This window comes from Cinclus cinclus, chromosome 4, assembly GCF_963662255.1.
Source record: "Cinclus cinclus chromosome 4, bCinCin1.1, whole genome shotgun sequence".
Classification (NCBI taxonomy): Eukaryota; Metazoa; Chordata; class Aves; order Passeriformes; family Cinclidae; genus Cinclus; species Cinclus cinclus.
Window position 1 is genome coordinate 13,138,359 of NC_085049.1, and position 16,042 is coordinate 13,154,400.

General features: G+C 35.1%; 1 protein-coding gene across 1 annotated transcript in view; it reads right to left on the reverse strand.

The window, feature by feature from the left end:
- SEMA3E (semaphorin 3E) overlaps positions 1 to 16,042 on the reverse strand; it is a 126,887-nt gene that overhangs the window by 25,616 nt on the left and 85,229 nt on the right. Inside the window, exons 5-6 of the mRNA XM_062491658.1 lie at positions 7,196 to 7,289; positions 193 to 312 (exon numbers count right to left, since the gene is read on the reverse strand). Of these exons, the coding sequence (XP_062347642.1) occupies positions 193 to 312; positions 7,196 to 7,289 (214 nt within the window). The remainder of the gene's footprint in view (positions 1 to 192; positions 313 to 7,195; positions 7,290 to 16,042) is intronic.

The window sequence follows — 16,042 nt, forward strand, 5'->3', positions numbered from 1 at the left end:
CAAATTATTATTCCTTTTTATTTTTGCAAAAGAAAGTTTTCCAGTCCCATTCTCTGTGTTTTATCTATTTTAATTTGAACTAGGCTAAAACCTGACACACATATTAGCATAGCAATCTCTGATCCCGTGCAAACCAGAAATTGTCTTGTCATCTGAAACACCTCTGGTTTTAGCTCCTTCTCCTGCCCACACCTTTCAGCAGGCGCTCATTGTCAGGTTCAGTGCGAAGGTGAGCCATGCGGTTCGTGGAGCGAAACACAGCAGCATCTCTTCCCCAGTAGTCACTGTAGAGACCAGTAAAAAGTTCACCACCTGCAGAACAGACATTAAAAAAAAAAAAACAAAAAAAAAAACAACAACAAAAACGAAAATGAAAAAAATTGGTAATACACTACATATTAATTTAATTGCACACGATAGGAACCACATTATAAATATGGTATATGCTAATTATTAGGCTGAGGGGTTTTCCAGTCAGCCTACTTGAAATGTTCCACTTCACCTGGAATAACTACAGTTTAGGAATATCTTGCTGGTTAAGGGGATTCCATGTTCAGTGGGACTGTTTTTCTCTGGTCTGGCAATAACTTGTTTTCATAGCATTGAAATATTTACCAGAAACTGAGATTTCATCTATCCTCCACAACTGGTGATTAACAGTTCTTGAAAAAATTATAAAAAGAGAAATTTGGTCTCATTTCCAAAGGATTTAGATGATATTCACAAATTAAGCAAGCATCAGAAAATTTAGAAATAATACACTGAAGAACAGACACTGTTGATAAATCAATATGTATATAGGTGAAATGTAATACATTCAAAAATCAAGCCTATCTCTGACCCATCTAAAATTGTGATGTTGGATATATTTTACCTTGGTAAAATGCCATCCATAATTCTACCTTTCAGTTCTGTATGGACACTATTCCCTTTAACTGACCAAGCATTAACACTAACTGATTTCATAGGCTTGTGGAGTTAGACTAGAAATATTTTAGGACCTATTTAAGCAGTGGGCAGCTACAGTCACTAGGTGGCATCCTTATGCTAGAAAATAACACAAAAGGAATTAAACTGCACAAGGAAAGGGAAATAAATTGTTTCCAGTTGAAGGCTAATCTGAGTGGAGGCTTCAGTGACCCAGCTTCCTGCACCTTAATCAAAATAAACATGATTTATACATCCAAATAACGTCTGCTGGCATTTATAAAAGATTATAGCAGAAAGCAAAAATTTTGTTTTCAGGTCTACCTGCAAGTGTAAATTTTGTTCCTTTTAAGAGAAACATATGAATTGAATGGTGGCATAATTGTGAATTATTATTCTGAAAAGTTAATAGTTTGTCAGCTGGGGCTGGTTCCCACATCTCCACTGAGCTGGAGATGAGCACAGCTCTGCCTTGGCTTCTTCATATACAGAATGGTTACTGCCCTGGAAAATACACGGTCAAGATTTAGTGTAAAATACTGGCAAGAGAAGTAAAATATAAGTATAAATTATAGCAGCTGTAGAAGTTAAGATTGCCTAAAACTTTATATTTTAAACAGCACAGAGCTGCCTAAACTGTAGAATTTGCCAGTGACTTTCTAACTTTATTTGTTTCAAACAACCTTCACAACCCTAATTAATGAGTTACATTAGTCATATATCCCCCTTTGGGAATTCTAGTGGAAAAATATATCAGACTGGCTGGTATTCTTCTCAGTTTAGGTGATGTGTAATGTAAAACAGGACATTTTATCTTTTCAGAACTATAATGTATAGTGTTTTATCTTCTCTTTTCTCTTCTGCCGGAGTAGGGATTAAAAGCTTGACAGACAGTATTTCATGTTCGGACTCAGATGTTTGTTTATTCTTACCTATATTACATATCTATATTATTATCTATATCATATTAGATTAGTGAATGCTACAGCACTTCTGACTAACAAGCTAAAAATGGAGAATTGGTGATCTATCTCGTTCATTACAAGGTTTTTTAAGGCTTAACTGTCCAATTAAGAATTAACACCTAAATTATTTTTGCTTTTAACCCAATAACCAAACACCTATGACCCGCAGTGTGGCATTTTCTATCCAGTTAAACAAGATCCCACCTAGACCCATGAAGAAGAAGGTGAAGAAGAAAGAAACCTCCACCCTAAATCTCCACCTTGCCTTCCACATACTGCTATATTCTAAAACCTTAAATTGTAAATTTTCCACCATGTGATATTACACACTTTTATTCAAACTACACACCAGTGATCTTAGTTCTATCCCTCAGTTTTGGAAGCCTCCAAGGCCTCATGACAAATGCAGTACTTTCTTGAGGGCCAGTGCCTCTCAGCCCAGAAAGTCTAAAATTCTCAGTATCCAGGGTTCCAATCTTGGAAAACGCATCAGTGCAGGGTAAATGGTTCATCACATATTGCCAATGATCTGGACCAAAGTCTGAGAGTCCAGATGATCTGAAGCTTGAATATGAAGTCTATTCCTTCTGTTTGACATAGGTATAAAATGCTGTTATAAATAACTAACCTGTTGGTATTGCATTCTGTCATATACTGAAGAAGGTATGACTGATTGTACATGTGAGATCCTGAGTGGAGAAAATGGAAGTTCCAGTCCTGGACAGATATTGTTCCATTAAAGATATTTTACAGATACAGAAATTCAATCTGATTTTGACACTAAGCTGTTACTAAACTAAAAATAAGTATCATGTGTGAGCAGACAGGTCACTTCACCTAAAAACAACAGTGGGAGAGTACTGACAAATGTGACTGCCAAATATCTCAGCACAAAAACATTCAAGATAATTCAGAGATATTTTGCAGTCTTGACACTAAGAGAATCTTCTCTTGTCTTTTGCAATAGTCTTTGGTATAAATGTAGGTTAGAAATTTTGAACTCTGCCAGGGCTTTAAAGGTGCTGACAAATTCCATATTTAGAGATAACCTAAGATATAAGCTTGAAGAATTCTGGAAAGATTTCTTCCTTGAAAAACTACTAGCACATATCAATTCAGTCCTGTCTTGGCTGCAGTTTCCTACTGCTGCACACCACACTGATTGACCTCTACCTTCCAGTGAAAATCAGCTGAGTAACTTCAGAGACCTTCTCTACTCCTCCCCTCTTCCAGTCTAACCTCAGCTTCATATTAAATTGCTAACATTTAAGGTTTTTTAACTGGGTTAGCAGCTTAGTCAGTCATGTTCTAAAAAGAATAAAAAGTTCTTCTTTCCTTATTTAAGCAAACAAAGAACTCCCATGTACCTCAAAGACCAGTTCTAGCTCAAGTGATACACACATACTTTTTAGCTACCATTTTTTCATCTTTTAGCCAGCTTCTTTTCAAGCTAACAAATACATCAAAATTCAGTGCTGACTATTTTAAAATACATTTATTTTGCCTTTTATTCAAAGCAAAATATTAAAAAATTAAATACAAAATTTAGCTTCTAAACCCTTCAAAATTCCTAGGTGACAACCCCAAAGGAAAACAGATTAAAGCATTTAAATTAAATTACTCATATAAAAGATTCCTATAAATATGTTGCTACCACCTTAAATGCTTTATGTACCTGCATCAAATTGGAAAGTAATGCAAACACAAGGTATTATTAATCAGTAGTCTTTTTGTGTAAAATGGAGAAATTATTTTATGAATAAAGGATTAGAATGTAATGAGTAAAACATAAACTGCACCTTTCATGCATTTCTTTAACTGTCAGTCAGTTATTACACACATGACAACAAAAATCAGAAGACTAATTCACATTTTGGAGAATTATACTTTTGGCAGTATGAAAACAGAAAATTTTAAAAAGCCCTATTTTTTAACTGGGAAACTAATACCTCTGTATATTTGTATTTTCTGTCTGTCACTTTAATATTTGAGAAAAAAATGCATTTTTGTTTAGCCTAAAAGAAAAGACACAAATACCTAACTTTTAAAACTGTAAAATCAGAAAATAATTTTGGAATGGATTCCCTGGATATCAACCTATTCAGATGTAATTTAGGTTTTTCAGCACTTGCTTCTGATATATTGTAGGTAAGAATACGTGGACATAAACTAATTTTTCAGCTAGTGGGTCTAAGTTAATCAGTGTGCAAGATCTGGTATCAAAAATAATTTTGGCTATTAAAAGCAGATGGGGGAGCTCATTAGGCATAAAAGTCCAAAAGTTTTACATACCACTGAGCTAAACATAAATATTTTATTCAGCCTGTCTGCCATCCAACTTCCATTCTATTTCCTGGTGCTGGCAATAAATTAATTGGCTGTTCATATACTGAGGAATTCATCACAAGCTACTTCACTAGTGGGTCAGATAACCTACAATAATGCTGACAAAAGCACAATATTCCATTTTAAAGTCAAGTCACAGACTGTTGTTTTCTTGGAGTGGGTGTTTTAACTCTTGTGTTGAAATACATAAAGAGATGTGGAAGAAGGGAATATCTTTCTTCCTAAATTTATCCAGTTAAATCTGGCCATAATTGGTTATGGTGCAAATGATCTTTCAAGATCAAGATTTTAAAAGCTTTAAAAACTCTGTCAGAGGTATGCAAAGTTCTCTTGTTGGCCTAATCCTCACTGTTAGTCAATGGCCATGCTGGTGTAGGTGCTGTGTTAATGTGAGGGGCAGAGGTGGGAGCAGGTTTTGAATACTTTCCTTAAGAGGAAGAAGGTACTGGGGTTTGCATAAACAGGTTTGCATAAAACCTTTTCAAGGACATGCACATTGGCTGAACCTGCACCAGAGAGTGCAGACAGCTCTGGGGTGCAGCCTTCAGGATCGTGCTGACTTCATGCCAGGAGCAGATGCCACTTTCCAAGAAAACTGAAGTGCATGAAGTAGAATTAAACCTCCAAGCATTGGGAGAAGGACTGGAAGACCAGTCCTGGAGGGTGTATGGTGCAGTTTGTATCTCCTGTCATGGGGTAAGGTCCATCATGAGCTGAACTCAGTGCTTTCCTGAATGAAGGAGCATCCCTTCCTTCCCAGTGCATTTGGCATTAGAAGTCGATCTCATTCTCAAATGTCAATTAAAAGGTTATTATTCACTGTGTTTGCATCTAGGTCTTCCAACCTTTTTAGCTGGGTACCTGCAGAGATAAAGGACATACACCCTGGAGTTTAAGGTGCAGCATTTTATTCTGTGAACTGTGTGTCTCTGGGTAACAGAAGTTGATAGAATAAAAAAGAATAAATGGAAATTCAAATTTCCTTAAGATAATCTTCCTATGTGTTGGAAGTGTTTAACTCCAATAGTTAAAAATATGAAATAATAAATAAAATAAAAAGATCTTGGAGGAATCTTCTTATGCTTTTAAAATATCATTGTACGATAACTAGAAATTACAGAATTTCCTAATGGATGGATAGAAAAACAGCCTCTAAATACTTTGCTAGCTTTGATGAAGAGGTGAAAGTCTGTATTTTGGTGTATCAGTGATCTGATAAAAATATTATTTTCTCCTGTTAATCTTGCTACATTAAGGAATTTTTAGCTTTGTCAGATTGATTTTATAAGTTTTTGCCAATGGACCTCCAAGACTCTAATCAGCCTTTATCAAGGAAAGGCTTATTTAATTGTTTTCTCCTTCTGATGAAAATATGAGGATCTATAGGACCTCCCACAAGTCAGGAAGACTCTTAAAGCTCAGTGAGACAATCTGGCTTCCATTTAAGCAAATAAAATTCACATTGATTTCACAGTAGGAACACGATCAGGTTAATTTATTTACTTAGTTCTATCTGAGGAAAGGTTGAGAAGGACTTCAAGATTAAACCGTGAGGTTTCAGGCCTACAGCAATTCCGTGAGTCTTTGTTCCCAGGCTAAGCTGAGACTGGAATCTGTCAAAAACTGCAGAGACAATTTAGAAATAAGGGTGGGATAAAAGCATGATAACCTGTGCTTCATGGATTTTTGGAGGGTCAGGCAAAATACAGTATGTTTTTCTTACCCTTCTATGACTCCTTTACCCATTAACTCTTAAGAATTAGAGCTCAAAATTACTTTTTAAAATTGAAAATGAAGAATATTTTGATGGATTGCTGCAATGTAAAAGATTTGTCATTACTGCTGAAGATTCTTCTTTTAATTACTTTGTTAATGTAAAGGAACAAATAAGCCTACCATGCTAAAATACAAATGTCACTCATGACCAATATTTCATCACCACCATGGATGAGCCATACTATTGTAGTTAATCAGCAGAGAATTTAGTTGTCTGATTTTGAGATACAGAGACAAATGTCAATACCAAAAGGGCCATAAAACCCAATTTTTTATCCCTGAAAAATAGAAAATGTATTTAATCTTGAGCTTCCTTTTCTAGCTCTTTCCTTTAATCTATATGCCTTTTGAATGCTCAGTTTTCATTTGTGTTTTCTAAACCCAGAAACCACTGTGCTACTCCCTAACTCCATCTAGCTTTCACCGTTTACCTGCTGTTCCAGGGTATTTTTAGTCAATGTACAGTTAGTCAATAGTGCCAAGACTGTCTTTGCTTCATCTCACAAAATGTTTTAAGAAAACATTTTTGAGGAAAGCCCATATGGTTTGCCATATCACAACTTCAAAGATCCCAGTCCTATAGTGATACATTTCCCTGCAAGGCACAGAGGAGCACTATCTCAGCACAGCTTCCTGGCATGGCAGGACTTAAACCACGTTCTATTTTTATATCTTTTGAGTACAAGATCAACCCTTCTATCACAGAATCACCAGTTTGTGATAGTTTTGTTAGAAGGCAGCATTGAAATGAAAAAAAAATCTCAAAAGAATCATAATTTATATAATCAATAAAGCTTGATATAAAAACGGTTAAATTTACATTTTTACAGGGTGCTTGTTGCTCAGATTAGTCTCAGTAGATGAAAAAGTAAGTGCTGTAAATGACTAAGCTAGTCATGCCTCTTTGCTTTTAAGGAGAGCAGGAAATTATTTCCATAATTACACAACAATCAATTACCTTCAGGATGGCACATGTCATTCAACATTTCACTTCAGTGAGACACACTTGCTGTGGTTAATGCTGCCTGGAATGTAATATTAATGTGGGCAGCACCATGAGGATTAAGCCTGACATGTGGAAGATTGCAATGGAAGGCTGACAACACTTTGGTGTGCTGAAGAAAGAGACTCAGAATGACAGATTGACAGGACTGTGAAGCTTGTGACATAAAGATCATTACCAATTAAGATGGAGGTGAAGGAAGAACTGGGGTCAAAAGGGCACCTGCCTCGTCCTCTCTCAAATTTGTGCGATTCCAGTTGAAACAGATGATCCTTTAAAAATTAAAAAAAAAAAGACAGAGAACACCATAAACCCTACAGGCAAAGAAACACGGTCCTTAGAGACAAGTTTTAACTTTGTTACAGCTTTGTAGAGGATTTACTTCATTAGGGAGAAAACACAATCTCACATTAGGGAGAAAACACAAACACAATTACGGTTGCTCACTGATGTACCAGTAAAAATTCTCTGGGTTTCCACAGAACACCTTTGTGCGTGCTCTGCCCAGAAAGAATCAAAAAAATATGCACTAAAATTGAATTTATTTCATTTCTGTGGGAGCAGGGAGGAAAGATTCCTCTATCTTTTCTCCAAATTGTCTAAACATTTAATAGATTTCTCACCATGGAATGTGTTTTCCCCCTTTAAACAATTTTTTCCTCCAGTTGATGTTAAATATATCAGACTGCATTATCTTCATAGCTTTGAGATGTTTATATATCTTCTTCAAAGAAGTATGTTTAGAAATGAATCCCCAGTTATATTTTTCAGAACAGATGTGATTTCTTCAATGGATTTAACAGAATATCAGTATAAAAAAATTTGGCAACTTGGTTTAATTTGTCTGTATAAGACTGTAAAGACTGAGAAAGAATTTACAATTTAAATTTTCATTTGCAATGGTACGTTTGTCTCAGCTTTCACAGAAAAGCCCATTAATATCAAGTGAGAGCACAATATTTTTAATTTTGATATTAACAGAACAGCATGCCACAAAACACAGCAATGGGCGAGAATAAAAGGGCAAATACATAGAAAGCTTGGGAAAAATTATACCACACAACAATCAAGAAGTGTGTGACTAGCAAATATTTTGATAATTTAGTAGTTCCAGTTCTTCGTAAAGTTTTACCCAAAAGTCCTCTGAAATGCAGATTTATCAATATATTGGATAAAGGTAACCTACCTGTTCATTAAAGATTCATGTTCCTAATATATGAGGAAAATATTTTGTGAGGCATAAAATTACATGCAACAGGCAACAAAATCCCCCAGAATCTTGCCTCAGTCTCTCCCTTACAGAACTGGACATTATCAAAATCGTCCAAGGGACATTTTAGTCATAAAAATCAGGTTTTAATAGATCAGACTTTTCATGTATTCATTAGACTAACTCAAGAATTGCAGAGAAAAAAGGCTTGATAACCCTCAACACACAGAATTCTCAACTGAGTGCAATTCCTCCAGAAACTAAATGAATATTCTCCTCAGGTGGCTTCATGACAGTTATGCTCTCCTGCAAAAAAAATCCAGCCTAAAAAGACAAGGACCAAAGAAGCAGAAGGTAGAAAACTGGAAAGATAAAAAAAAAAATAATGGTAATAAAATAATACTTTAAAAGGACAGAAAGAAAAAAGATAGAAGTGAAAAGTTGTAGAGCTCTTAGTTCCCACTAAGTGACAAATAATTGAATCTTTATGCACATTTAATTTAAAACAGTTATTCTTGAATTTGTCATAATCCCCTTGACTTCAAAGCATTATTCACATCTTAATCCCCCTATCAGACAAGCTGATGTACCTGTCACCCATTCTCAATTGTCTAAATCATACATGTCATTTTGCTGTAAGTTCTGGTCAAAAAGAAATATTCCCAGAAGGTAGAGAGCTTCTGTAAAAGATGGGATGCAACTCAGAATGCAGTTCTGCAAAAAGAGGACATCTGTTTCATGTGTACTAGCAGTGGAAAAGTCGTAGAATAGAATAGAATAGAATAGAATAGAATAGAATAGAATAGAATAGAATAGAACAGAACAGAACAGAATAGAATAGAACAGAATAGAATAGAATAGAATAGGAGTAAAATAAAATAAAATAAAATAAAATAAAATAAAATAAAATAAAATAAAAAAACATAGAAGTTTTAGGCAATGGACCTAAAACTCATGAGGTAACAAAGCATTCATAATCTCACCTCTGCAGAAGCTCCTTTGTTGCCTAACCCTGGTATGTTAGTGCTTGGTTTTTAAAGCAGATGCAGCAGAAAATAACTGTCTTGGGTAGAGACTTATGGTGCAGGAACATTGTTTTATGCTGTATCAGCAACAATTTCACATCAGTAGTGACTATTCCCCCTCTGCTGTTGGGTGAGCGTCAAACAATGAAGAAATATTTCCCTGTGTGTGGAAATCTCAGTCCCATTCCATACTTTTCAAACATCACATACCATGTGATTTTCAAAACTAAATACTGTAACATTGTGAGTCAAAAGTGGATTAAAAAAAGAGTGAGGTGTACTCAGGAAGGAGAAAAAAAACTTTCTGAAATAATGAAAATGTATTTGGGAGTCACAATGGCAGAAAATTTGATGTAAATGAAATATTTTTAAAAGCCATCTGAAGTTATGTATTCTCTCTGGGTATTCAAAAGAAAGTTCTCATTAAAAGGTTTCTGTTCTGGGACCTCAACTAAACTATTTGCCAGTGAATTGGTTCAATAAAGATTTAGAAGTAATGGGGAGAGACAAACCAAGAGTTAAAAAGTGATACATTATTCTGGTCTCCATGCTTTTTGTCTACTTAGTCACACAATTAAAAAAATAAATAAAAAAAAATAAATATGACCCCATGCAAGGAAGAAGTAAAAAAAATAGAACTGTTTATGGAAAAAAACATACTCAGGTGAAGTGATCATGTTTGGGAATGATATTGTTTTGAAACCATACATGAAGAAGTTGTATTATCCATACTTCCTGGTTTACTGTTTGTGGCTTGCATTCTGTCCTACACAGGGAATAGAAACTGAAAGATTTTCTGCTGTTGGAGGAGACATGATCCCACCAGGTCATCATGAAACACATTTCATATTTTGGTCTTCCCCTGGTAAAATGCCACTGGTAATCACAGCAGGGAGATGTGGCCAGTAGGGAGTCTTCTGGATGATGTGGAAGAACTTTCCATCACTGTACACAAAACTGAACCAGCACAAGGAAAAAGATACTAATCACTTCCCTGAGAACCAGAATTACATCAATGATAAAGACAAACCCATCTCTTTTAACATTCATAGCATGAATGTGTTTAAAACAGCTAACTATATGACTGTGGAATGAAAATGCTAAACAATATGCTTAGTATCCATTCATTATCTACAATTTATGAATAAGGATTGTAGCTTAAATATATGATCTAGTGTTAACATTGGGAGAAGACAAAAAATTGTATTTCAGTGCAATTTGGTGGAATTTTTAAGAGGAGGTCATTAGTTTTGATACAAAGCAGGATGTGTATCTCACAAATGCTTGCAAACACATGTAACTGTCTGAAAAGTTACTGAAAATGTAAGCAATGATTCCTCCAAGAGAGATTTTCCACCTTCTGCTTTTAGGACAGCATGCCAAATTCCATGATTGTAATAAGTTATTCCTATCACTGGGGCAAATAACTGAAGTTCAGGTGTAAGATGTGTCATCTTCCATGGAGTGCCAGTTTAAATGAAATAAGCGTTACACATTAATAATCAGCTTTGAAGGCTAATTCCATAATTCTAACCCTCCTTGCAGTTTTTGACATTGAAATCCCCTGAGAAATGTCAGAGTAAAACTGACAGTTTCCTCACAGATTATACAGTCCATCAACTCAACATCACAATTTATTTTATGGGCATTTTTCAGTGGTTAGGGTAAAAACTATGCAAAAGCACATATGGAGGGTTGGGAGTGGAATTACATGTTTCTACATGTAGCTTGGAAAAAGAAATGTGCTTCTGGGTTTGATTTATGACACTAGTCACTCAGGAAATATAATACACTTTCAACTATTATTAAAATAATAATGTTCTTTCAAAGAAATAGAAGATATCTTCAAAGCATCAAACATTTTGCCATTAACTTGATATAAATTGATAATTTTAGACAATAAAGAATAATGTAGGCTATAAACAATAACGAAAGAAAAGGTCAATCAGAGGCATTAAAATTTAAAGGCTGAATTTAACTTTTGTTGCAGAAAATTACTTTCACTAATGCCAAGTGCTGCTTTGCTCTGGGTCAAGACAACACTTATGCATGTGATTAATCTAAAACATATGCTTCCTTCCATTCAGCAAAGTACCTAAGCCTATTCTGAACATTAATACAATAGCTTTATCTTTTCACTGAACCTGGGACTTACAGAGCTATGAGTTGTGTTTTCCTAGGATATTATTTTTATGAGAAAAAAAAAATATTTTCTGTAAGAATTTGTGGTGTTTTGGTAATTTCATTTAAATTTTATTATTTTCCACGTAGCAAAAGAAGTAAAACATATCATACTGGCATTTTTAAAAGGAGATTTAAGCCATTTACTAATCTTTAATTACACCCTTAACTGTGTAGGCATTTGTTGCAACTGTACTGACATGGTCTGCTCTCAAGGAGGCTTGTGCATTTTTGTGGTTGGTAGGTTTTTTTGGGTTTTTTTTTTCTGGTGTGTGGTATGTTTTTGATTTTTTTTTTTTCTTTCTTTTTCTAACAAGTTGATATTGTTTACCTTGCCGGATATTAAACCATATTTAGAGTACAGTGGGGAAAGTCTGTGCAGATTTTTGTAAGTATATTTTTTAACACTGGCTATACTATTCACTACTGCTCCAAAGCACTGGAAAAAATTCTTTCTCAGATTTAATGATCTCATAGTTCTTCAACTGAGGGTAAGAATGATATTAGCTGCTTGTGTTCCATTTCTAGGGGTCATGTAATTTATACTTTTTTGAAGAGAACTGGAAAAAAGAGGGATCATATGCAAAGTGAATTGAAAGGGAAAGCATAAAATAGAGATGCACTGCTTGTGCTAAGCTATGAGAAATGCTATTTTAAAATTCTTAATAAAGCCACATGGTGCTAGTGTCATATATGTTGCACTCTTTTTTATATTCAAGTAATTCTTAAACCATCAAAATGGGAGTTTACCTTGCACTTTTTGTCATGATCAAAGAATTTCTATACATTCACTCATTATTCAATCACTAACATGAGAAAAAATTCCAGTTACACCAGTGAGATCATCTTAATTTCCATTCTCTTTCATACTATAAGGGTTTTAGTACAAATTCACATATGAATTTACTTTTTTTTGCAAATATTCATTAGTTCTTTATATTCTCAAAATAGTATTTTTTCACTTCTTTTCTCTTTGTTTTATACTTATCCTTACATGTTTATTTCAGCATAGAAAGACACACTGAATACACTGTGCAGAGACTTCTTTTAGGAAGGATGAACCTTGACTTCCCCACTAAAAAAAAAGTTGAAAAATCACAGATCATGTCTGTAAATCAGCAGAAAATATAATTCAAATATAAGTCTCCAAAATGAACATTCAACTCCATGACCTGCCTTAATCTTTACACTTGCCTCATCAAGAAGGCACGAGGTAAAAGAGATCTACAGGAAAATAATTTGTCCTTGTGTAACAGCAGAAAATAACTTGCTGGGTCAGGCCTGAAAAGTCTCATATTATTTAGCTGTTTGTATTTAAGCAAACTAAATTCTGCTGCTAAGAAAAATGTGCATTAGCATTATCTGATAAATATAGTCCCAAACATTAGCTAGGTGTCTAACTGCTACAAAGTCAACTAATCCATTGAAAAAATTAAAACCTGAACCCAGTGGAATATAATTGAGTTTATATAAAGGAATCTGTGCTCCAAATACTTAAAATAATGCTAGTAAGTTCCTATTGCAGCACACTGCTCTATTTAAGTCATCATAAAACAGGCATGCAGGTATATATGTGAGCAAGACAAGGATGCTCCAACAAGGAAAGAACTTTTCATGTAATATCTTCTTTAAATAATCCATACATTAATTTTCAAAAGGATGTAAGCACTGGCAAAAAATCCCTTCTCGTTGTCAGAGGATTACTAACTTAAAATTACGCCTTCAACATTCACTCAACTTTATTTTCCAAGCCAAATGGAGATACAATATTAGGAATAGAGTCCTCAAAAACTGTCTGCAATAGTCAGGTCTCTGCTATTTGACATAGTTAAGATTATTTGGGAGTAGTATTTCTTCTGAGGATCTGTTTTCAATCCTCTTTACTATCCACGGACATACTGAAAAGATCAATCGCCCTATGGGATGAGAGTGCATAAAATATTATAGACATTAAATCCTCCCTAAATATTCAGATGCATTTTTCAGGTCTGCACATTTCATTCCACAGTTAAATGATTAAGACACATTGGGCTCCAATCTGAGAATATGTTTAAAATCTGGAGCTATGTCAGACTGCTGTCTGAGTTTGCAAAAGGATTAGCAATTTGTGACTTGTGTCAAAATATCTGGCCTAAAGTGACAGAAATAATATATTTTCCTGACTTAATGAATGTGAAAAAATCTGGCAAAAGAAAATAAAAGACCCCACCACACAGCACATTGAAATCAGAGGCATTTATCCCTATCAGCTCACAGTATTTCAGCAGCAGTGATTGCATTGGTCAGAATTTTAGAAGGGACACCTTTTGTGCCACCTTGAACTGGTCACATAAACTCATTAGGGGTCTTATGAAAAAGAATAGAGCCATTAGAAATTTTGATTATATTGCACTAATGTGATAGTCAGTATCTATGGAAGTTCCAGGGACCACATAAGGGCTCTCTAGAATTAAAATGAGTAGCTGTATATGGTGATATAGTCTTATACACAAGCAAAAGAGAAGGTAAAGATAGTCCACAAATGTGATACAGAAGGGAAGGGATTTCTGTGTGGAGGTGCAGAGTCTTTACACAGAGCCTCACTAACCAAGGCTTTTCCTCTTCCATGATTTTGACAGGCTAAACTTGTGCTGAGACTGTGAGGGTCATATCAGATCAAACACCACATAAAACCCTCACTAATGATCTAATCTAATGATTGCTATCATAACAACTAGGGACAAAGGTCATGAAAAAATTTTTACAAAGGAAGGATTCAGCTCTAAGGTCTGAGCTTCTATCTAGGCTTTGGTGATGAAAGGAGGAAGAGATGTGTTGGGCATGGATAGAACAGCTACATTAAACTGGGGATGGATTTCAGAAGGACTCAGATCCCCTGTCCTGTCTGTCTCCGTGGTGTGGAGCCTTAGACAGCCTACTGCCCTTCTGCAGAACTTCAGCTGGGGATGTCTAAATTGGCCATTCTGGAAAAAAAGGGGAGAGGAGCGTATCCATTGGCTCCTGATGACACAGATGAGCTGCTAGCAACACTTCTTTTTACTTTTTTATCTAATATAATTTTTCTATATAAATATCAGCCAAATAAGAAAAACATAACAGTCATATATCATAAAAGGATGATACAATATTAAGAGTGCATCTTATAATGCAAAAATATTAACTAAACATTTTCCCTGGTTTTAATTATGATGACTAACACCTTATTGACTACTAGTCCAGTGTTACTAGGCTACTCTTCAAACAATGACATAGACTTCACCATGTGCTGTCACTTAGAAAAATACTTCCTCTCATAAGTAAATGTGGCAGAATCTAAAAATCATTATAATGAGAGCTGGAATATTTCAGTTACCCCCAAAAAATTACCACACAGGTGGATGATTTCTTTCTCTATGGGATAACACTATTATTCCTCTGTATGGATTCATTCTCTCTGGACCATCTGTGTTTAATCTTGCAAAGGGCAGGTCTAATACGATGGAAAATTAATTTCATATGGCTGATCAATTCACACACTCTACCAATCTCCCAATTTGAACTTATGCTTCATGTACGGCCAGATTTAGACAATACTCAAAAGTAATGAATGCCATTCACCTAATTTTATAGATGGAGAGCACTGTCAAAAAAACCTGTTGTCTGTTATAAATGTAAGAATTACTGATAAGAGCACCTATGCTGTTACAGAATAGTTGACTTTCTCCAGAGCATTTCACTAAATACATAGGTATTTGATTAATGGTGCATTGTGGAATTGTTAAGAAATACAAACAGTTGACATAAATCAAAGTACAGTTCTTATGAGGTAACATTGATGAATTCTCTTTTACTGAAGGTTTCCCTAAATTTTATTGTTGCTAGAGAGAGGTTTTTTTTGTTGTTTTTTTTTTTTTAATTTAGCAGTGATTTAAACAATCATACGACTTCATTCCTAGTAAAGTTTACAAAAGTACTGAGGAGGACAAAATAAGAAAGAGAAAATGTTAATGAAAGCTCAGGTTATGGAATGCTTGGTATAGTGAGTTAAAGGTCAGAAGCTTGCTAAGTAGATTTTAATATAACCATATCCAAAGTGTTGCATCTTGCAATAGGGAACAGAGTTTGTATCGGAACTACATCAGAAGACCCTAGAAGATGAAAGTTCAGATCCTTCTTCAGACTGCTTTCATGTCTCAGACGGAGGTGGCTCATTTGGGATCTTGGATACCTCAGATGCCTTAAAGCTGACACTGACAGGCAACACCAGCAATGTCTTCACTTACCTTGTTATACAAAACTGATGATTAGGTGCCTTAGCAAAGCGTGTAAACTGGGATAACTTTCTGCTCCAAGTCAAGATCTTTGGGTCAAGTGCAAACCGCTAAAAGGAGATTTCTCACTGAGATGCCATGCCAAGAACTCAGCACTTGAGTCCGTGAAAGAGGAATCTCAAACAGAGGTGGGGCAGTGACCTTGCCTCTACACACACCATGGAATAGCATGTGTGATTCCAGTGTCCACACTTCCAGAAGATGTGAAAATACCACAGAGAGTTCACAGGAAGGACACAAATAAGATTGAGGAATCCTGGTGATAGGCAGTATAAGGAGCTATATTTATTCAGCTTATC